The 23,968-nt window shown below is 41.1% G+C and overlaps 1 protein-coding gene across 9 annotated transcripts in view; it reads right to left on the reverse strand.

Annotated features, from left to right (window-relative positions):
• plcg2 (phospholipase C, gamma 2) overlaps window positions 1-23,968 on the reverse strand; it is an 87,682-nt gene that overhangs the window by 33,566 nt on the left and 30,148 nt on the right. For 6 of the 9 annotated variants that reach the window (XM_061677216.1, XM_061677215.1, XM_061677211.1 and 3 more), the window contains 12 exons: window positions 21,783-21,863; window positions 21,672-21,712; window positions 17,855-17,927; window positions 15,401-15,502; window positions 15,171-15,289; window positions 7,837-7,922; window positions 7,621-7,738; window positions 4,522-4,690; window positions 4,331-4,426; window positions 3,750-3,836; window positions 2,972-3,019; window positions 1,800-1,969 (listed from right to left, as the gene is read on the reverse strand). In XM_061677216.1, coding sequence (XP_061533200.1) covers window positions 1,800-1,969; window positions 2,972-3,019; window positions 3,750-3,836; window positions 4,331-4,426; window positions 4,522-4,690; window positions 7,621-7,738; window positions 7,837-7,922; window positions 15,171-15,289; window positions 15,401-15,502; window positions 17,855-17,927; window positions 21,672-21,712; window positions 21,783-21,863 — 1,190 coding nt within the window. The remainder of the gene's footprint in view (window positions 1-1,799; window positions 1,970-2,971; window positions 3,020-3,749; window positions 3,837-4,330; window positions 4,427-4,521; window positions 4,691-7,620; window positions 7,739-7,836; window positions 7,923-15,170; window positions 15,290-15,400; window positions 15,503-17,854; window positions 17,928-21,671; window positions 21,713-21,782; window positions 21,864-23,968) is intronic. The other 3 variants (XM_061677217.1, XM_061677213.1, XM_061677212.1) reach the window with 1 other exon arrangement.

Raw genomic sequence — 23,968 nt, forward strand, 5'->3', positions numbered from 1 at the left:
GGACTTTGTTTAGTTTGCTTTATCCATGTTCCTTGTTTGCCTTTTTTTGGAAATTAAATATATTTTTTTGACACTCCCTCCCTGCTTCCCTGCACTTGGGTCCTCCACGTTTATGCCTTGCCTTCCTCGCCTTCAAATAACCTAACCATGACAATGTTAACGTTAAGAGGGATAATGTGGAGTGAGTCGATGATTGTGAAAAGTTGACCGGCAAGGTTTGTGGGACACGGTGGTCCACTCCTGTCCAGTCCAGTCCAGACCTTCCAAATCAAAAGTTAGCATTTTGATACACTACTTTGTCATTAAGTCAAATCGGAAACGTGACGAAAGACTGATATTGTTACCTACAGTATATTAGCTTGCTTGCTTGCTAGCTAGCTATTTGACAGTAATAAAGCCCTTACTGTTTTGCGAATATTTATGGAACATTGTTTGGAAAATTATGGATCCAAGCCGAAGACAACATGCAAAATCCTCTTGGACCCTCCACATCCTGGTCACCACCTCTTCCAGCTAGGCGCTATCGAACAATGCAAACTAAAACTAGCAGACATTCCAAAAGCTTCTTCTATCTTGCCATTAACTTCTTAAACAGCTAACTTACAATGCCATTGTAACATGCTGCCAATTTTGTCTTGAGATTGTTGTCACATCTCTGTCAAGCCGATAATAGATTATTCGTGGAGTCTCTGTAGTAGTCTCGCCACTCTGCACTACTTGCATATCTGTTGTTGACCAATACTGGCCACTCATGTGCTTGAGAAGTATGTGCACCATTTGCACAATTGACACTTGTTCCAGATTATTGCACTACTAGTTACTTTAAACTGCCTACATTTCTTAAAGTCTCTGTGCCATTTGCACAAAGGTCACTGTACCAGAATATTGCTCTATTAGTTATTTTAAACTGCTCTAAATTGCTAGAAGACTGCATCCTTTGCACAATTGTCAAAAAAATGTATTGGCATTACCACATTACTGGTAACCTTTCATTGTTCAGTGACTCTCTGTACTGTGTTTTTATGTCTCAAAAGTATCTGTCGTATTCGAGCAGCTCCAACTACTGGAGAAAAATTCCTTGTGTGTGTGTTTTTTTTTTGTTTTTTTTTAGACATACTTGGCAAGTAAAGATCATTCTGATTCAGATTTAGACATGTTGATCAGAGTTTTTTTATTTCAGGTTTTGGTGGGCTATTGGGTTTTAAATTGGGCAGACCGGGCACTTGCTGGGAATGACTCGGTTAGTTTTGATTCCAAACATGTCAGAAAATAGGAAATAATGTCCATCACTTTTCCAAAAGCTGAAGTCCATGAATGTGTTGTTTTGCTTTAAACACAAAGGTAACTTGCTTGCTTTGACAAACAAAAGTAGTCCAATTTGACTAACAAACCATCGAAGTCTGCTCGCTCTCACTTTGTCTCCAAAACATCTAACCTTGGCCGTCCCTCTGATGAGCTCATTTCCAATTTTATCCAACCTGGATAAATGTACATACAGTATATTCTGTCTTACTTCAGCTAATCTTCAGTCCTCTCCTCTCCAGTGCATGCCTCCAACTCCACTTGCTCCCTGCTCTCACCGCAGATCACAATGTCATCTGCGAACATCATGGTCCACGAGTATTTCAGTCTAACCTCATCTGTCAGCCTATCCATCACCGCTGCAAACAAGAAGGTGCTCATGGAAGAGTGCAGCCGTTCATAAAGGTTGAATTTCATCACAAAACAATATTCCCCACATTATGGGGTATGCATTAAGTGAATCCGATGATATGGAGTGTGCATTAAGTGAACTCTACCAGAAGGAGAGGGTGATATCCGTAGGAACACTATCACTCTGTCGGACCAAAAAAGTGCCATCTCTTCCTCTTGTCTCGGTACAGTAATCATGAATCAGTCGCTCCGCCATCAGCCGACCCTCTTTAATGGCACCATGAAACCATGTTTCAGAACAATGCAAATCCTGGTCCTGGAAAACACAAAAACACTTGCTCTGTTATTAATTTAATCTCAGAGAGAAAACAATCAAAATCACAGTCAGTAGTAGTTCAAAAGTTACACCACATTTTATGCACTTTTAAAGCATTTCCTTTCGCAGAATTGCTAACAAGCTAATGAGCAGTGTTAGGGCCATTACTTTGGAAATGTGGTTGGTTACAATTACAAGTACCCTGTTGAAAATGTAATTGAAGTAGTTACACTTCTTCTTTCTGTTCTTCACACAAATAATAAACTGATAACAAAACATAATAAAATGTAAATACATTTTTTGTTTAAATAATCTCTTGCATTGTGTGTACAGTATGTGGAAAACCACCATACCATCGACAATGACAAAATGCCCAATTTAGACAATATTACTTCACACGACAAACCAGATCAGTGAATGTTCCATAAAAAAGTCCAAAATTATAAAGATAAACCTGTTCAAAAGTCAGTGTTCTTTTATATGTTCAAAAGTGAATAACTGAGTCTAACCTTTTCAAATCTCAGACAAAGTAATACAACCCCTGGCAAAAATTATGGAATCACGGCTCCGAGGATAAATATTTAAATTAAAAAAAAAAAAAAAAAAAAAAAGGCAAATCATGGATGTTCCACAAAACTATTTTTATTCAAAATACTACCCTTCTGGCTTTAAGAAACACTACAAAAAAGAAGCAAGAAAGAATGTTTTAGTCACAATTTTTTTTAGCCCAAGTAGAGAGGAAATGTGGAATTGCTCAATTCTGAGGGAAAAATGAGGACACCATAATCATGAAAAACAAACTAACTAAAAAAACTCCCCCTCACATTCGCACCTATGGGCAATTTAGAGTCTTCAATCAACCTACCATGCATGTTTTTGGGATGTGGGAGGAAACCGGAGTGCCCGGAGAAAACCCACGTGGGCACAGGGGAGAACATGCAAACTCCACACAGGCGGGGATTTGAACCCCGGACCTCAGAACTGTGAGGCAGATGTGCTAACCAGTCGTTCACCGTGCCGTCCTTGAGGCTCTTCCACTCCTTGTATTTTCTAATGCAAAAGGATGTAAACAAATAACAAAAGATCATGTGATATTTGAAAGGTTTCAGTATTAATAAATATGGAGGAAAGCAAAATAGAGCTTAAACCAACTGACAATCAACACTTGACTGAGACAATCAATTTTAATAAGGGCAAACATGTTGAAAGCAGACCCTGTCCAGAATCAGGCTGAGTAAGTATACACAGCAATCAAGCGTACTATTTTCAATGGTTGATACAGAGATACTGTACAATATACTGGTAAAACAGCAGCAGTATCAGCCGTTTTATGTGTTTAAACTGTATCCTGCCAGGACAATCATTCATATAGTAATGTCCACAGCAGTTTTGAGCCGCCCATTCAGAGTTGCATCATGTTTTTATTCTGGTCAAGTGGGTGAATGTTAACCAAGATGAGTGATGATAAAGCCACAATGTTGTTAGGTCTTCGCCTGGTTAGAAAGTCACATCTTCTACTGTGTTAGCATCTTAGCACCTCAGCTGGTGTCTTTCCCTGCTCGTGTCTGCTTTCGCCGAGTGTAATTGGTCGTCAGTGAAAAAAGACTAAGAATAGCAAGCCATCTATTCATTTTCTTTTGCTTATTCTTTTCTAAACATAATAGATATGAATTCTTGATAGATTGACTTGGGAACTGACTGCAGATTCGATCATTTATGGTTCTTGAATTTCACATTCAAAAGTAAGTGTTTTCCAAATAAACCTTAATCGTTCCTTTACCTTCCTGAGGTCTTCCTTGTCCTCCTCGTACTCCTCTGCGTAGTACAGCTTGACATCAGAGATCACACAGTAGTGCTTGTTCCACCGCTGAAAAAAGGGGTGCAAAAATTGTGTCCAAAACCTAATGCTCACATTCTGATTGTACTGATTGTGACAGTTTGCACTGGTACTGTACATTGTGGTACGTCAAAGGTCAAACTCATTCAAGCTTGTAAAATTGAAATTTGGCCCAAATGTAACATCAAACTGTGAACAAGTGTGATGGCAGCATATCCTGCAAGATGATGATGATGATATGATGCAGGCAAGCAAACATTTTTCTCAATACCCCATTCTTCCATGTATGACATAGAACTACATATTGAAATTCTTATTCAAAGTATGACTCCAAATGCTAAACGACTTGTTGTTGGACAGACGTCTGTCTGGTTACCGACTACTGTTGAGGGCCCCACGGTGCAGCTCAAAAGGCGCAGCACTGTTTGTGCATCCCTTTAACTGTGAGATCTCTCCTTGTATGCCAGCACTCAAATATTTTTTGTAGTGTGCATTTTAGATCAACTTGATACAACTCAAAGTACCTGGTTGACAGGGTCCCACATCTCCAAGTCACCCTGTTTCTGCCACACCTTGAAGTCTTTGCTGGTGTCTCCCCCATCAACACTGAGCTTCTTGTGCTGCACATGGACAAATAGTCGTATCGTCGAAAAACATTTCTTATAAAACCTCACACACTCCCTTTCTAACACACACACACACACACACACAATACTTTAAGGATGATTTTGCCCTTCAGGTGTGTGGGTGATGGTAGCTGCTCAGCCATGTGCTCTACTGGCTCAAGAAGCAGTTTGTCTCCAAACACTTCTCTGAAGATGCGGGCCATTTGCCGTTGCTGCTCCAATGGGCAATGCTCTTCTATGGACAGGATAACCGGGAACCTGAGAGTGTCATTGTTAAAATAAGACAATGTGGAAATGTCCTGTGAAAAAAGATTAAAGTAGTAGCATTGTTGTATCTGTGATGTTACAGTATATGATTATATTGAAGGGAATAATATTGTTCTACTGACACCATCCAATAACAGTTTCATGATACACAACTAGTTTTGTTCCTCCATTTGTGCAAATGAGAAATAACATCTGATATAAGTCTTCACTCATTTTCAGTAGAATATATTTTAGCAGAGGTGGAACCAAGTTGTTGCTTTGCAAGTCACAAGTAGGTCTCAAGTCTTTGCCCTCAAGTCCTGAGTCAAGTCCCAAGTCGAGACAGGCAAACCTTGAGTCAACTCGCAAGTCCTACACTTTGAGTTTCGAGTCCTTTTGAGTCATTTTAACAACATATTTAATATTATATTTGCATATTCTTAATTTAATATATACAATATTTATTCATTCATTTTCCGTACCACTCCTCCTCACTAGGGTTGCGGGCGTGCTGGAGCCTATGCCAACTATCTTTGAGCGAGAGGCGGGGTACACCCTGAACTGGTCGCCAGCGAATCGAAGGAATCAAACAAACAACCATTCGCACTCACATTCATACCTACGGCCAATTTAGAGTCCTCAATTAACCTACCATGCATGTTTTTGGGATGTGGGAGGATACCGGAGTACCCGGAGAAAACCCACACAGGCACGGGGAGAAAATGCAAACTCCACACAGGCAAGGCCGGATTAGAACCCGGGTCCTCAGAACTGTGAGGCAGATGTGTTAACCAGTCGCCAACAGTGAAATTAAACAAACCTGTCACAAATGAGAATTTGAATCCAGTAGTGCTGCAATTAGTAACTGAGTACTCTACTCACATTCCTATCAAATAATCAAGTTCACTGTATTCAGATAAAATATATTTTGATTGTTGAAGTGTAATTATTCATACACGAAAAATTAGACATTACATTTAATGAATGACCAATTGTTTCCTCTTTCAGATAATCAACAATATTTTTCTGAAATCCACATTGTCCATATAGCAGGAAACTGCATTTTCTTGTCTACAAACATTTCTAGTGAGGCAAATTCAAATACAAATGAAAACAAACAAGAATATAAATAGATTTCAGATTAAACTTGGCATTTATAGTATCGAAAACATAAGCCATTAATTAACTCATTTAGTGCCAAATAGTTATTAATGCATTTTCACAAATCCATGTAGTTACTGCCAAAGACGTAGTAATACGTTTTACCCACAAACTCCCTAAATACAAGTAGCACATTGACTGTCCTCCAAGGGAAAATAAAATTTTAGACCACAGCTAAACTACGCTAAATAATGCATATCGTGCCAAACCTCGTGCAGCCCTGGGCTCGTCTGATCACTGCTTAATTCACTTAATACGATCATACAAGCAACAACTTAAATGCACGAAGCCTACGGTGAAAACTGTGAAAAAGTGGACCAGTGACACAAAGATAGAACCTCACAGCTGTCTAGACTGCACAGACTGGAGTGTCTTTGAAACTTCAGCTGGCAGCCTGGATGGATATACGGACACTGTCACATCCTGTATCAGTTTCTGTGAAGAGGTGTGCGTGCCAACAAAGTCATTTCGCACATTCAATAACAACAAACCGTGGTTCACTGCCAAACTTAAGCAACTTTGTCAGGCTAAAGAGGGTGCATATCAGAGCGGGGACAGGGCTCTGTATAATCGAGCTCAAAACCTGCTGACTAAAGAAATTAGCATTGCAAAGAGAAACTATGCAGTAAAGTTAGTATCGCGCTAACGACTAAATCAGTCTGACGTGCATTACAATCGCTAACCATTTACAAGCGACGATCCCCCCAAGCTGAGAACAATACGTTTTTATGTCATGTACTATTATTCCCTTAATTATTAATCTCTTTCATTCTCCATAGCCCATTAGGTACACTTCTAATTATATTGACCAACAGAAAACAGTCTTGGCTTTTGTTATTTGGTGTTCTCTTGAGAACTGTAGGAGTTACAAGGCTGTCACCACAGAGTACACAGCATAGTTTGCTCAGACATAAAGTTGAGTGAAACTGACTTTTAAATACAACATTAAAACAATTCAGAGCAATAAATTCCAATCATAATCTCATTTGTTGTTCATTTAACATTTATAAGGTGTGAATACTTTTTTTTAGTGTTATGATGTATGGGGAATAAATGTGAAAAACCATTTTATTAACACTCCAATATATGTTGCAACTGGAGCAAGATTGTATGACTTGACTTGTGACTTGCTTAAACCAAGTAATAACTTGACTCGACTTGCTTAAAATTTAGTGGCGACTCGACTTGACTTGCTTGATTCTTTGCTATATTGACTTGGGACTTGCTTGAGACATGAAGGTTATGAGTTGAGACTGGCAAATACTCCCCCCTCCCACCTCTGACAAACACCATTTGACATTCATGTTTTATCATGCACTTAACTATTACTGAAGTTTACATTTGATAATCTATTAAAAACTAACTTTTAAAACAAACAAACAAACATGCAATTCTAGAAACAGATGTGTTTTGGAAATTTGTTGTAATAGTGATGTCATATTTGGTTAGGACAGGTGAGTATTTATTTCCTGTGCACTGTGTGTGAATAAAGTACAGTTAACTCTAAATCAATAAAAATATTAAGTTATAAGTTATCGTATTGGTATCGGTCTTGAGAAGCAGAAAGTTATTGGTATCGGCTAAAAAAAAAATATATCATGCATCCCTAGTTTTTTTGTTTTGTTTGTTTGCTCTTTTTTAAATTCCATTTGGCCCTAAACGCTTGCGGTTCTCCTGGTCACAATTGAATTAATTCCTAAACCACCAAATAAAATAACTACATTATAAAATATTTCATCCCTCTGTCACTTAAATTGTGAAGACATATTTGTTCTACTTACTCCGAGGTAACAAAAGCATGCTGATTGATTGCTTTAACCACATCTTCAAACTTGATTTTGGTTGTCCTGGTCCAACCATGATAGATGATTGGTTCTCCAGGTCCTTCCCAGCAATCCACTGCATTCCACACCATGCAAAACATTAAAAAATACAATTGGGAAAGCAAATTTCATGTGTAAGAATATATCTAAAGTCAAAGTATAGAATATACTGACATTCAACACAGCGACATCCCAGGCGCAGACAGCGCACATACGCCTCTGTTGAAGACTCACTACGAAGCTGGTCACCTGTCAGGTAGCTATAAAAAAAAAAAATGTTGATTAAAATATTGGTACTGTTTGCTTAATTAGGAAGGGAAGTAAAGTTTTATTTCAGTCCCTATATGTTCTCATTGACCATCGATTTTCAATGGGTAGGCGCCAGAGGTGGCCCCACAGAGAGATAAATGTGACCAAAACCTGAGACCACTGAGCTCCAGCGACAAATTGCGATAAGATACACAAATTTGTTGACCAAGTCACGTTCAACAGGTAATTTTTCGATATGAGCTGGAGTCACAGAATCAACTACGTGTCGCCGTGCTACCTGCAACTGGCGTTACACGTAGCAAAAGGCAAAAGAGACTGATAAATCCCACAAGTCAAACCGTACTGCTCCCTACTGCTATGGACATATACAGAGTTCGGCATCTGGAAGAACTGATATTGAAAGGCATTGGTGCCTCCATTGCTGGGTGTGATCCATGTAAGCCTGCCATTTTGAAGTTAGCCAGGAACACAGAGCTAACTAAAGGAACCCAGTTATGGAAGCAATAGCAATGAGAGTGCACCGAACTTTGCTTAACAGGAGCAAGGTTTTAGTGTGTGATGCTTAACTCCCAGGAGAAGACAAGAGAATCAATCAGCTTGTATCAGGACATAATAATGGCATTCGACACAGAGCCATGGCACTTTCTACTGTCACAAACCATTCAACGGAATGACTTCATGCAGCTCTAATTGGACTGGACAGAAATGGTAACTGGCCAACAACATCATAAAAGTAACAGTTGGGACTCCATTTCCCATGACCATCCACGGCAGCATTTGCTTGCTTGGGATTAGTGATGGGAATCAAAAACCGAGAATCGGTGCGAACCGGTTCCAAAGTTAACAATTCCACGTGTTCGCTGAATTTTCAAGAGATTCTCTTATCGATCCTATTTAAAATAAAACATCACTGCACACATTACACAGCCCACGTATGGACCAGCTAATATTTGCCGAATGAATGGTCAGCAAGTAGTATTAATAGGCTACATCACTCTAACCGTTTTGCGTAAGGGTGTCAGATTGCCACCAAATGCAGCAGTAAACACACTACTAGAAACCAGACCATTTTAACTATAAATGACTAAAACTATCTCCACTTTAACTATTAAACCCTACCTGTACAAAATAACACAAAGATGTATTTTAATGTAGTCAAAATGTGATACACTAGTTTTAACGACAACAATGCATTCTGGGAACAGCGCATGCAAATTTTCTGGGTGCTAAATCTGCCCTGCCACAAACTGTAACTGGAAGTTTGCCTTAGTGTATGAGGGAATGTTCGGTGTGATGCATGCATGGAGGAAGAAAGTCGCATTAAAACTTTAATAAACTAGTTTTTCATGGATTAGGAAGAATATATGCCTGTCAGCAGTGATGTACCTAAAATTTCAGCCGCCAAAATGTTTCAGTCAAAAACAGCCCAAAAGTGTATTTTCGGCCTCGGACCGAAAGACTTATTTGACCAAAATAACATGTTTCATGCATAACATGTCACATGATGACCACTTACGGCCGGCGCACGCGAGTCTTTACACATCAGAGTAAAGAATCCTTTACTATTAACAACCAATGCTCTCTAGCACTTTACTGAATATCCAGTTGAATTGACTGGGTCATTTTATTACACACATGGTTTGATAATGACATAGTGCCATAAACCAACCATAAATGTGAAATAAGCATCCCTCCATTTTCCGAACCGCTTATCCTCACTAGGGTCGCGGACGTGCTGAAGCCTATCCCAACTATCTTCGAGCGAGAGTCGGGGTACACCCTGAACTCGCAGGGCACATAATAAACAAACAACCATCCACACTCACATTCACACCTACGGGCAATTTAGAGTTTTCAGTTAACCTACCATGTATGTTTTGGGGGTGTGGGAGGAAACCAGAGTACCCAGCGAAAACCCACCCAGGCACGGGGAGAAAATGAAAACTCCACACAGGCGAGGCCGGATTTGAACCTGGGTCCTCAGAACTGTGAGGCAGATGTTCTAACCAGTCGACCACCGTGCCGCCTGAAACAAGCATAAATGATAAATAACACATGCATTCAAGAAACTACTTGTAACAAACACACAATAAGAAAAGCTGAACGTCTTTATAACTGTGCATGCATGTCATAATGAATTATGGGATTTTCCGTCATCATGATGCCGGCAACAAGCCCAAACAAAACATCTCTATTGTCACCCAACCTCGCTGCTTTCCGCTGTTCAGTGGTGGAAAGCTTGTTGCACACTATGTGCAACAAGCAGTTCCCCAAGGAAATTAACGAGGCGTAAAATCTCCTTTTTAGGCGTAAAATCTCACAAGAATCACCGCGACAAAGGCAAACGAGCGTGGCTAGTTGTCGACAAGCTATGTGTCGACGGCCAACTGTTTCGTGATGCCAACGTCACGTCCTGGCTCTTCGAGATAAGTACTTCTTTTGCTCTGTTGTCGTTATGAATTGTCAAAAGTGTACTCTTTTGTTTCATTCTTTCCACTTTTGCTTATACAAACAAAAACAAAAAAAAATGAATCACGCATGCCACCAGCATGAATCCATGGTCTTGTTGACATATGGAGGCTGAAAAAAAACATACAAAAAGAGAATACACATTTTTCTCGTCGGTTCACCGCTCTTTCTCAAGAATAGATTTTTTTTTTTTTTTTTTCAAACAATTTGCCAGCTCAAAGAATAACGCCCAAAATACATCCAATCATCAACAGCGACCATGCACCAATTTCTCTCAATCTAAAAGTTTAATCAAGTGTGGGACCCCCACCAACATGGCGCTTCAACACGTCCCTATTGAAGGACCTGGATTTTGATTCTTTTGTGAGGAAGGAATGGGATGAGTTTTTGAAATTCAACGACTCCCCAACCATATCCCCATCTCTGTTGTGGGAAACCGGGAAAGCTGTATTGAGAGGTCGAATCATACCATGCGCTTCGTATAAAGAAAAACGAGAACAAAAACTGTTAAATGGAATTGAGGAAAACATTAAACACTTCACAGAAGAATATGCAATTAATCCGACAGATAGGCTTAGAAACCAACTTCAGAAGGCAAAACATCAATTAGACATCCAAAAGAACAGATTTTCTACAACAACAGTTGATACACTAACTTTGACTACAGTAATAAATCAGAAAAATTCCTTGCGAACCAACTTCAGCGCAATAAAGAAAAGTCATTAATTACAGCCATTCAAGATTCAAACGGCAACTGTTCCCAGTCACCGCAAGAAATAAATGACATTTTTTACAATTATTATAGAAGCCTATACGAATCTTCGAACAACCCAGACCAAAAACAAATTGAAACTTTTATTAAGGATCTAAACATTCCTCAATTAAATACACAAATTAAAGACAGCCTTGATGTTCCTTTAACCATCACAGAATTACATAACGCATAAAAAAATATGCAATCGGGACGAGCGCCTGGCCCGGACGGAATCCCCATCGAATTCATTAAACATTTCTGGCTCACGCCTCTATTTCTCAGAACAGTCAAGGAGATAAATGATAAAGGTAGAATTAGTAGCCATATGAACACAGCTTCAATTATGTTATTCCTAAAGTGAGGTAAAGACCCCACTCTCGGCCCTTATCACTGATTAATGTGTGTGTGTATATATATATATATATATATATATATATATATATATATATATATATAATCTCCAAAACCCTCGCAGCGAGGCTTGAAAAGGTGGTCGATAATCCACTATGACCAGACAGGCTTCATTAAAGTTAGAAGTTCCACAAATAATGTCTGTTAAATTTAATAAGCATGTCACAGCGTAAAAATCTAAACGTAATCATCATGTCACTTGACGCAGAGAACGCTCTCGATAAAGTTAACTGGGCTTTCCTGTTTGCAGTACTTGACAAATTTGGCTTCGGAGATTCATTTATACATTGGATAGCAGCATTATACAATTCGCTGAAAGCGACAGTCATCACAAATAGGATTACGTCCCAAAGTTTTACTTTACAAAGAGGAACCAGACAAGGATGTCCACTCTCACCAATGCTTTTTGCAATAAACTCTTCACTCGTTCCCGATCTTGGGGTTGGGTGGGAACCACTGGAGTGACCTCCCGGGGAGTGTTGGTGGTGTGATGGTGACCCGCCCATGTTCCGTGGTCCTGGAGCGATGCCAGCTGGCGCCCACATGGGTCCTCCGCACAGGCTGCTGGTGGGGGCGGTGGGGCACCTCTATCGCTCCTCGGGCCTGCTTCCGCCTCTTCTTTCCGTTCCTTGCGGCCTCTTCCACTTAACGTGGGGGGGTCGGGTGGTCCTCTGCAGGCTGTGGGGTTTTTGTCCCTGGTCTGGGGGGGGGGGGGGAGCCACCTCCCACACTCGGGGGCGGGTAGTGGGTGCTGGCGGGAATGTCTCTTCTCTTCTTCTTTAATCACTCACTTAGCACACGCTCACACCACTCACTGTATATATTCTTCTCACTAATTACATTTGGGCACATATACATATCAAAGGGTTCCTGGAGGACTGGTATGGTGCGGGAGGGTGTGATTGTCGGACCAGGTTTCAGCACGTCTGTGGGGCCGGTGGACAGCCCTGGGTTCCTCGGTGTAGCAAGTGTCCCCTCCACCGGGCTGCGATCCCGCCCCTCAATTACAGGACACTTCTGTCAGTCTTTGTGCATATAAAAGGGTGTCAATTCACTTGCATGTCTCCGCAGGCACACACGCCTGGGATTCTTACTGGGTGTGGGGCCACTAACTTATTGCGACAAATAACACAAGAATATGTGAATTGCTTGTGTATCCCCTCACTCATACTCTCATCCTATAGACATTTATAATTTACAGAGTCAATCCCACCCCACTTCAGTTGTATAGCCGGGTTCACAACCCTTGTCCTGCATGCTTCTTCTCCTGTCCTTGTCCTGTTCTAGCTTGTCCTGTCCATCCCTCACAGGGTGTAGCACTACAGCCCCATGCAACACTCATATTTTATGTTTCATTGTTGTCGATAATGTAATGACTTACTTTTCTCATCCTGTTTACAATTAGTGCTTTGTCTTTTGTCGTCGTTTTTCTCTCTCCCCTCTAGAAACTTTGCTCTGTTCAACTCTGATTCTCAATAAAATTCCATTATTATACTAAGAAACCACAGCGGAAGCTTAAAAACTCCACGGTGACACAGTAAAACTGTTCCGGGATAAAAAGGATACAGATTTTCCATTCTGCTTGACCAAACAGCCGAACAGGACAATAACAAAAAAATTCGTAAAAGAAGTATAAAATGGAATCGTAATCGCAAAACGCGCATCAATTCCCATCCCTCCTTGGTATATTATTTTCTGCAACTTTTCAGTTGTGGGACTCATAGTAAGTAATTGTGTTGATGTTGGGTTTGTTAAAATAGATCATATCCTCTCTACCCACATATTTTATTTTGTTGCAATTACTTACAATACATTGAAGTACAATGACGACAGCAACAGATCAATGGCTAATTAAGCTTTTTTCTGGGATTTTTTTGGGTGAATTGCGTAATAAGAGTTGTTTTTATTTCTGGTTCCAGGTTAAAGTTAATATTTTTGTTTAGGGTATTACATTGAGATATGTATTTTGTGCAGGTCAGTCTAGTTTATCCACAACAAATTCTAATCGGTGGTGTTAAGGACCTTGCTTTGTCAGTCAGACAAAAAACTGGAAGGGGGCATCCCCAAACTGTTCCCACAAAGTTGGCAGCACGGGATTGTCCAAAATATTGGGCCTTAGTTGTAGTGAAAGGAACTCTGAATGAAATCAGCATACCAAGAGATTTAAGACAATTCCGTGCACGTGGTGAGGACAAGCTAAAACAGCACTCTCATGGAAGCACTCTCATCGAAGTGTACTGCTGCAGGATTACTACAAGGATTATTAGTGAACTAAAGGTACAGTGCATCTGTAAAGTTTTTATAACACTTCACTTTTTCCACACCATTTATTGTTTACAGACTTATTCTAAAATATATTTATTTTTTTCCCCTCGCAATTCTACAGTGACATGAAAATGTTTTGGGTGGAAAACATGAAAAAAACGATTAAGAATTTAAAAAACATTTTTGTTCTGTTCATAGTATTCATAGCCTTTAATAAATACAATGTTGATGAAAGTTTGGCCTCAAATCTTTTTGAATATGATGCTACAATCTTCCCACACATACAGTCACAGTTATCAAGACACTTTACTGGAGAATTTAAGGCCATCTGTCTGCTAACAGAAGCTTAACAGAATATGGGTAATGCAATAGGACAACAACCCAAATGACAGAAGTAAATCAACAACTGAAATGTCCCTTCCGGAGTGGCTCAGTCAGCTTTGAAATGCTGTTGCATGACCTTAATAGAGTGATTTACACCAGATATTCAGAGAATATTGTTGCTACACCAGTTTTGTAAAGAGGAATAGACCAAAATTCCTCCTGACCGTTGTGCAGTTCTGATCTGCAAATACAGGAAACATTTAGTTGAGGAGGTTCAACCAGGTATTAAATCCAAATATTCACACACTCTTTCCACCCTTCACTGGAACATTTATGCTGTGTTCAGTAAAAACAAGGAAACACAGTCATGGGGAAAAAAAACATTTTTGTTTATTTTTAATACCTGGTACATCTAAGGGTATATTTTTTTGGACAAATATAATGAGGACTACAAAAATGAGTTAAATATAAGAACTGATATCAAGCCATTTTCCATGGTTTTCTTGACCATAACAAAAATCACAAAGATAAGCTAAAGCGTGTCAAATAGGACAACATATTATGGAATCAGCTGCATTTTTGTGGTGTTCATTGCATTGTTCAGGTAACATAGCGTTTGTGGTACCAGACATGAAAATGAGCAAGAAATTGAAGAAACAAGGGTCATCTAATGATTTTTTCCATGACCATAATGGTCTGTGTGGTGTTAGTTTAATAAAATCGTCTTTGTCTGTTGTTGTGACTTTGATGAAGATTAAATCATATTTAATGGATAATTTATGCACAAATACAGGTAATTTCTAAAGGCTCTAATACTTTCATGTGAACCACCTATAAGCTCTACAAACCCAGTAGTTTCGTCTCTGAAAAAAATCTCAACAATGTATTGTACTTACTTGAGACACAGATTTTATTCTAACCCAATTAGTAAACTTGCTCAGCAGCTGAATCTGCAAGAATATGTATATAATATAATTCTCTCGTGTTAATCGTGAGAGTGTGATGTCATACTGACGTGTTATGTGATGAATTGATCCAGTAATGGGACAAAGGGTTGTTCATGTCTTGGTTGTTAATCTCTGATAATTTATCATCCCACAGACAGTTCTCCTTGGAAAACAGGAAGTTGAGGAACTAGGAATAAATTGGAGAAGAGACATACAAATACAATACTTGTGTGCTGCATTTCAGAAATATGATCAAATTAAAGAATCAATGGTGATCTTTTTGAAAATGTCAGAATACCTCACTGACTGTGAACTCAGGGTCGTTGGTTTTTCTCATGGTGTCATCAATGAAAGTAGTCATCAACTCTCGAACCTTATTGAGATCACTAGCCCATGACTCCTTCAGGAATAGAAAGAAAACCAGACATACTGTATTTAATTTCATAGACATCAGTATCAAGTATCTCTTGTGGTTGTTGTGGTCTTGTGGTATACAATTGATTTAAGTAGTATACAAGTAAAGAAAAAATACAAAAAATAAAACTGAAAGACCCTTATTTTTTTTAAATTACTGTGGACAGAATTACAATCTTTATTTATCCATCCATCCACCCATGTTCTTCCGTTTATCCAAGGTTGGGTCGTCGGTCTATTCAACATGTCCCCAGGGGCATATGCCGACGTGAACCGGAACAACTAACCAGGGACGCTGCCAGGAGGCATCTATACCAGATGCCCAAGTCACCTCATCTGGGTCCTCTTGATGCAGAAGAGAAGCAGCTCTATTCTGATCCCTTCCCGGATTACCAAACGTCTCGCTCTTTCTTGAGGAAGAGCCTAGTCACCTATTCCGGCCGCTTTTATTTGTGATCTTGTTCTTTCAGTCACAACCCGCAGCTCGTGACCATGTGTGAGGGTGGGAAACATATACTGACTAGTAAACCGAGAGCTTCGCTTTTCGGCTCAGCTCCCTTTTCACCAAGACAAGACAGATGGATAAAGAATCCGCATCACTGCAGATGCTGCACAGATCCATATGTCGATCTCCCGCTACATTCTTCCCTCAACTCAAAACAAGACCCCAAGATATTTGAACTCCTCCGCTTGGAGAATGATTCTCATCTCCGACCCTTTTCTGACTGAAGACTATGGTCTGTGACTTGGAAGTGCTGACTCTCATTCCAACCACTTCACACCTGGCTGCAAACCACTCCAGCGAGAGTGAAAGCTCACGACTTGATGAAGCCAACAGCGTCCCAGTATCTGCAAAATACAGAGACATAATACCGAGACCAACAAATCAGACCCCCTCAACGCCTCGGCTGTGCTGAGAAATGCTTCCCATGAAGATTGTAAACAATATCCACAATATAGATATGTAGACTGGATGGGCAAACTTCCATGCATCCTCAAGGAACCTGCTGAGGGAGTACATCTTGTCTACTGTTCCACAGTCAGGACAAAAACCACAGTGTTCCTCCTGAATCAGAGGTTCGACTTCCTAAGGGACCCTCCTCTACAGAACCCCTGAATAGGATGAAACATGTGATTGCCTCATAGTTACAACACACGCTCCCCCTTGTTAATAAGAGGGCCGACCATCCCCAGTGCCAACTCAGAGGTACTGTCCCCAATGTTGACCCAATGTCCATGTGATGTTGCGGAGACGTGTCAACCAAGACAGGCCCACAACATCCAGAGCCAGAGGGCGGGGGTACGGGTGTAAGGAGGTTGGCGACACCAAGGGCTACTCCAGAATGGGAAAGGCTCCTTTCCTGACATAGTTGACATTTTGCATCCCTAGAGCCAGCTGCTGAAGCCGGGGCCGATGAGTGCACGCCCGACCACGTGGCGCTCACCTCTGACCTCCTCCTCCAGGCCTGGGTCCAGAGGGGGGCCCGGTGACCCGGGTCCGGTTAAAGGAAACCATGGTCAAATTGTATTTCTCATCATAGGGGTTCTGAGCTGTGCTTTGTGTGGTCTCTCCCCTTGGACCTGTGATATTACCAGGTGGCCTCTGATGACTTAGCTGCCTGGATCATTGGGACAAACAAATCCCTCAATCAAGCTAAGGTGATGACTCAAGGAGGGGCTCTTTACCCATCCATCCATTTTCTGTACCGCTTAGCCTCACTAGGGTCGCGGGCGTGCTGGAGCCTATCCTTTATTTGAAATACAATTATTATGTGGCAGAAAGATTCCACTCTGCCCCAGTTTGATAGCTCAGGCAGCAGAATATCAGATTTGAGTTTCTGTGTTAGGGTAATTATTTTATGTTATGAATTATTTTTCTTTAAAATGTGCCTACGATGCCATGGCATTGCCAGAAACGCACAAAGCTTCCAATCAGATTGCCCCCATACCAAGCCTACACTGCACACAAACCCCTTTGAGAGTGTTTGGAGATTGCGATCTTATTTATTGTCAATTAATTTTGGAATTTTTGGTCCATATTTTGTAGCACTTACGCACAATTTCTGAGGATAAAAAAAAATCCTGGGGTTGGGAGTAGGTTCTATCTCATGGTTACCTGAGCAAAGTTACATTGTCATTTCTCAAAGGGTTGAATTTTCCAATTAACTTCCGCTACTTGTCAACCGCACTGGACAAATGATACATTATTATATCAATCATAGATTTTAAAAACAGAAGAAATAAATGCTTCTGTCTCTTGTGGAAATTAAAAACATAATTGTTTGATAAGCACAGAAACAAAAGATCTGCTGGAATTATTTATTTTAGTTTTGCATACCTTCTGCTGGTAGATGAGAAACCTTTGGAAGTCATGGAGCAAAACTACCGAGGCATCAGGTTTATCTGTATTACTGAACAACACAAGACAGTGTACATAGTAAAACTGAGAATACACACTATCAGTGGGGTAGTGTTGCCTTTATGTTTGTGTTTGTTTAGATCGGGGGTCACCAACCTTTTTGAAACAGAGCACCTTTCTGGGGACAGATAAATGTGAAGAGCTAACAGTTTGATACAGGCTTCTGAAATTTTTTTTCTCACATGACCTTTAATTATATGTTGTTATGAATAAATGAAACGGGTGTCAAACTAATTTTTGTTGCCTGCCATTTCATAGTTATTGGTTCCCAACGGAAGGCTGTTTTGACTCTGAACCCATATAAATGCATGATCGCCTCATTATTACATATACACAACCAATTGATGGATAACTAAGTATGAAATTAGAAGCAAGGCTTGAAAAAAAAATTTCTTTGAGGAGCAGCTTTCTAATTTGGAGGAGCAATGTTTTGGAGGTTTATCACACAGGGCCCCGAAGTAGGGGCTTTATTAAACAAAAAAAATACAACAATATAATGGGGGAATTGAATGTACGGCTGCAGATACCGAATATTTTACTTTGAAAAACTCATCTGTTTGGGTACATAACCCATTTTACCCGTTAGTCCTCTCGGACCACATTTGCCAAGTTTTTTACCTACACAACTCAAAGTGCACTCATTTATAGATCAGATGGTAGTATTCTGGTCATATGTCACACAATGACTACATTGAGAAAAACATTTAATCACACCGTATGTAGGGGACATCAGTGTTGGGAAAGTTCTTTTTTTGTGCAAACTAGTTAAAAAAAAAAAAAAAAAAAAAAAAAAAAAAAAAAGGCCAGTTCATTGCTCCAAAAATGAACTCGTTCAGTTCATAATTCAAAATCTTTAACCATGTACCGCTTATCCTCACTAGGGTCGCAGGCGTGCTGGAGCCTATCCCAGCTATCTTCGGGCAAGAGGCGGGGTACACCCTGAACGGGCCAGCCAAGTTCAACATTCCAAAAATGAAATAGTTCAGAGTTCTGTTTTTCTCTCTCAATATGTAGCTGAAGGCTTATTACTCTGAAAATACTGGCATTTCATTATCCTCCATGTTGCCACCCATTCAGGCCACACTAGTAGCCAGCTGCAGCTTTCACCCCACAATCTCAAAAACATGAGGAAAAACTTGTTGCTTTTTTTTTTTTTTTTTTTTTTTAATGATGAATTAAAACAAAAGGGGGCATTTGTCCTTAATGTGCAAACAAAAACACAACAGGAACGATGGTGAAAGGACATTGAAAACTTTGCATTCCTTACGGCTCTGGCTGACTACAGTAACAAAATATTTGATTTGATATTTTTCCTAGTACTCCATTTTTAAAATTATGTACTGTTTTAGAAAAGAACATTCACTCCCATTTACACAGTGTTGGAAAGACTAGGCTTGGACTATATAGGTGATATGGCTCAATATAAGTATGCTCCGTTCGCCCCACACAATGGAAATGAGAGTGGAGTTTGGTCTGGCACCATTAATAACGTTGCAGGCAACGGTAGGTACAGTACAGGCGTTACAGTATGGCAGGTAGGCAGGCATGCAGGATGCTACAGGCACTGATTACACCTTTCGAGGATGCATAGGATATGTCTGTGTGTTAAGTGTGTTGAAACTGTGTCGCGTTTGGAGATTGTGCCGTGTGTCTGTGTGGTTCTGCAATAAAGCGCAAACAATGGCATACATTAGTGTATGATACCTTAATCCATCCATCCATCCATCCATTTCCTGTACCGCTTAGCCACACTAGGGTCACGGGCATGCTGGGTGCCGAATGTGTAGCTTCACACTATGCTAACAACAGTAATTGGCCAACTACGGCCAAGGGGCGTCACCTAATGGCGGCGCCCATGAAATGCACATGGTCAAGGTTTGGGCGGGCATAACGTGCCAAACTGAGCACTCAAACATAGATACGAGTGACCCTTCACACACAGTTCGCTATAGATTTCTTACAGAAAGGAAAACCAACATAAATTACAAAGGTGACACTTAAGGCGTGCGCAGCGGACATCTATGCGCTGGTGGCTTTAAATCAGATCGGCGGCAGAGCGAAAAATAACCACAGAAACAGGCCGTCCGCACAGCAGCTCGATAAATGAACACACCACCAACTAATAAGACACTAAAAAAATTGCAAAATAGTGTACTCACTATTATTCAGGGACGCACACGAACACAGCACGCTGTTCACGCTGTTCTGACAGTAGCACAAGTCCAGCTGGTGTAAATGCTCTGAAGTTGTGAACAGACATACCCAGAATGCATTGCGACTTATGAGTGACAGAAAGATCTTTTAGCTCAATTTACTCTTGAACAAATATAATTACAAACAATATTTGGAACTTTTTTAACACCTGCCCTCGCATGTACGAAGTACATTCACTCCTAAAAAAGGTGACAAGTCTCTAATGTTGTACTTTACGTTGGTCTTGACAGTGACGCTGTCCTCTTTCTCAGAGGTCGGAACAGCTGGCAGAGTGACCAACCTGGCTACCGGTCGAGTGTAGACACGCTCGCCGATCCTCACATTTGCAGAGCGGATGTGTCCATCAGCGCTGGGATGGACCTTAGTGACATGGAACCATGGGCCACAGAGCCCATGGAAACTGACCAGTAGACCAACATCACGACATCACCCTTGGTGATGTCGGCTCTCGTTGAGTGCCACTTCTGGCGCGTCTGCAGGCTTGGGAGGTAGTTCCCAGGAAGCTGGACCAGAAGCGGTTTGCCAGAACTTGGAAGTGCCCCCAGCGACGACAGCTGAGCAGGATACACAATCTGGGGTAAGGATCCATCCAGCCGCCCCATCAACAAGACAGGTGTCACGGGATCCAGGTCATTGAGGCTGGATGAGACGTATCAAAGTGGTTTGAAATTTATAATCAATTCAAGCAGCACGGTCCTTAGTACCTCCTCTGGGACTGGGTGGGTACCGATTGTGGTGTACAAGGCTGCCTTCACGGAACGTATTTCACTTTCCCACGCCCCTCCAAAGTGGGGTGCTGCAGGGGAGTTGAAGTGGAAGATGATCTTCTGCTTGGGCCGAATCTTGATTTTGACACCTGTGTCCTAGTGTGTGTTGTATAAGCCACCTCCTGTATGTCCTAGTGTGCATTCTAGTGTGCATTCATAGCTCTCAAACCCAAGATCTGGTCCGCCACATCATTTTATGTGGATCGTGAAAGCAAAGTTTCTAAAATACAAAAATTTCAAATTGTCTTCACTTTTAATAACGTTGAGCCATTGCAAGCATTTTTTGTTACCAGTCACCCTTTCAAAATAAACTGAATAATAGTTGAACAAACTATTATCCCTGACTTCTCATGACTCGAATTATGCCAATAAAAATATAATGAACAATAGTTGAACAAACTATGATCCCGCACTTCTGATTTCAAAACTAGTTATTCATCAATAGGTTATGTATATCGAATAATATATGAGGCGATCATACATTTACAGTATATGGGTTCAGAGTGATAATGGACCTCCGAGGGAAACCTTAACTTCAAAGTGGCCCACTAGAAAAAATAGTTAGACACCCCTGTACTAGGAAATCATAATGTCCAATCACTGGTGATCTATCTATGGAATTGGCCCATGGGCTACTCGTGTGGTCCTTGCGAGCAGGTGCCAGCAGGTACCAAGTTGGTGACCCCTGGTTTAGATGTGTGTTTAGATGTGAAGATCCAGTCTCACTGGAATTGGAAGACGGACAACAGACTCACCCCAAAATAAAAGAGCAATCCTTTTTGAATTCTTCAAGGATCTAAGTGAAATTAAAATATTGCATAAATATACATCATTCAACAAATTAGTCATTAAGTTATGCTGCTTACCTCATTTTGTTCAAACATTATCAGGTTGTACAATTTATGAAACTGCTCGAAGTCCAAACGATCATGTTTTGCTCCCACCTCCTGTGAAAGGAGAGCATCAATAAGCACTAATGATTGAACAGTATAGTTTAGGAGTCATCCATCCATTTTCTATACCACTTATCCTCATTGGGGTGGCAGGTGTGCTGAAGCCTATTAGGTTAGGCTACACTCTGGACTGGTCTCCACCCAATGGCAGGGCACATATCCACAATTCTTCAAATTCACATCTAAGGACAATTTAGAGTCTTCAGTTAACCTAAGAAACATGTTTTTTGGAATGTGGGAGGAAGCCAGAGTATTTGGAGAAAACCCACGCAAGCATGAGGACAAAATGCAAACCCCACACAGGAAGGCCGGAGCCCGGATTTAAATAAAATTTTAAATACATTTGCTAACCACCTCCAACGGTGCCACTATGAGAGGAGCAAATATGTAAATTGTATAAATGTTACAAATCTTTACAGTTTCTGACCTTTAGGGATAAGATATTGATTCATTATGGTTTTATAAATTAGTTACCAAATATTTAGATATTTCTGAACTTGTAATGATCAAAAGAAAAAAAACAGCTAATGATAGTCAATAACATCCCTGCCATTTCTTCAGCATAAACCAGCGATGGAAACTGGAGTCACGGGGCTCTATTTTCATGACTAGCGGTGCGGGTTGTTGTAATCTCGCATACACGCGCAGCCGTGTACCCTCCCCCCTCCTCCTGTCTGCCCACTCTGCAAGGAGGTGGGCTAGACCCGGTTTTGGTACTTTAGTTCACCAAAATATCACATCCTCCAGGTGGAAGCTTTATTTTATCCATCCATTTTCTCCACCGCTGATCCTCACTAGGTCACTGGTATGCTGGAGCCTATCCCAGCTAACTGCGGGTGGTAGTCGGGGTGCACCCTAAACTGTTTGTCAGCCCATCGCAGGGTACATATAAACAAATAACCATGCACTCTCACATTCACACCTACGTACAATTTAGAGTCTTCAATCAACCTAGTATGCACGTTTTTGAGATGTGGGAGGAAACCAGAGTACCAGGAGAAAACCCATGTAAGCACGGGGAGAACATGCAAACTCCACACAGGTGAGGCCGGATTTGAACCCGGGTCCTCACACCTGTGAGGTGGATGTGCTACTCAGTCGGTCACCGTGCCACAATCAATACATATAAGGTAAAACAATTTCCATGTAAGCCTATCTCCTGCATCCTCCTCTCGAACACCAACTGCCCTCATATCTTCCCTCATGACATCCATCAACCTTCACTTTGGTCTTCCTCTAGCTCTCTTGCCTGGCAGCTCCATCCTCATCATCCTTCTACCAATATACTCACTGTTTCTCCTCTGGACGTGTCCAGACCATCGAAGGCTGCTCTCTCTAACTTTGTCTCCAAAACATCTAACATTGGCTGTCCCTCTGATGAGCTTATTTCTAATTTTATCCAACCTGGTCACTCCGAGAGTGAACCTCAACATCTTCATTTCCGGCACCTGCAGCTCTGCTTCCTGTTGTCTCTTCAGTGCCACTGTCTCTAATCCGTACATCATGGCTGGCCTCATCACTGTTTTATAAACTTTGCCCTTCATCCGAGCAGAGACTCTTCTGTCAAATAACACACCTGACACCTTCCTCCACCCGTTCCAACCTGCTTGGACCCGTTTCTTCACTTCCTGACCACACTCACCATTGCTCTGGATGGTTGACCCCAAGTATTTAAAGTCCCCCACCCTTGCTATCTCTTCTCCCTGTAGCCTCACTCTTCCCCCACCACCCCTCTCATTCATGCACATATATTCGGTCTTACTTTGGCTAATCTTCATTCCTCTCATTCCAGTGCATGCCGCCATCTTTCTAACTGTTCCTCCACCTGCTCTCTGCTTTCCCTGCAGATCACAATGTCATCTGCAAACATCGTGGTCCACAGGGATTCCAGTCTAACCTCATCTGCCAGCCTATCCATCACCACTACAAACAAGAAGGGTCTCAGGTTTGATCTCTGATGCAGTCCCACCTCCACCTGAAATTCGTCTGTCACACCTACAGCACACCTCACCACTGTTCTGCTGCCCTCGTACATGTCCTGTATTATTCTAACATACTTCTCTGCCACTCCAGACTTCTGCATGCAGTACCACAGTTTC

This window comes from Phycodurus eques, chromosome 5 (assembly GCF_024500275.1).
Source record: "Phycodurus eques isolate BA_2022a chromosome 5, UOR_Pequ_1.1, whole genome shotgun sequence".
NCBI lineage: Eukaryota > Metazoa > Chordata > Actinopteri > Syngnathiformes > Syngnathidae > Phycodurus > Phycodurus eques.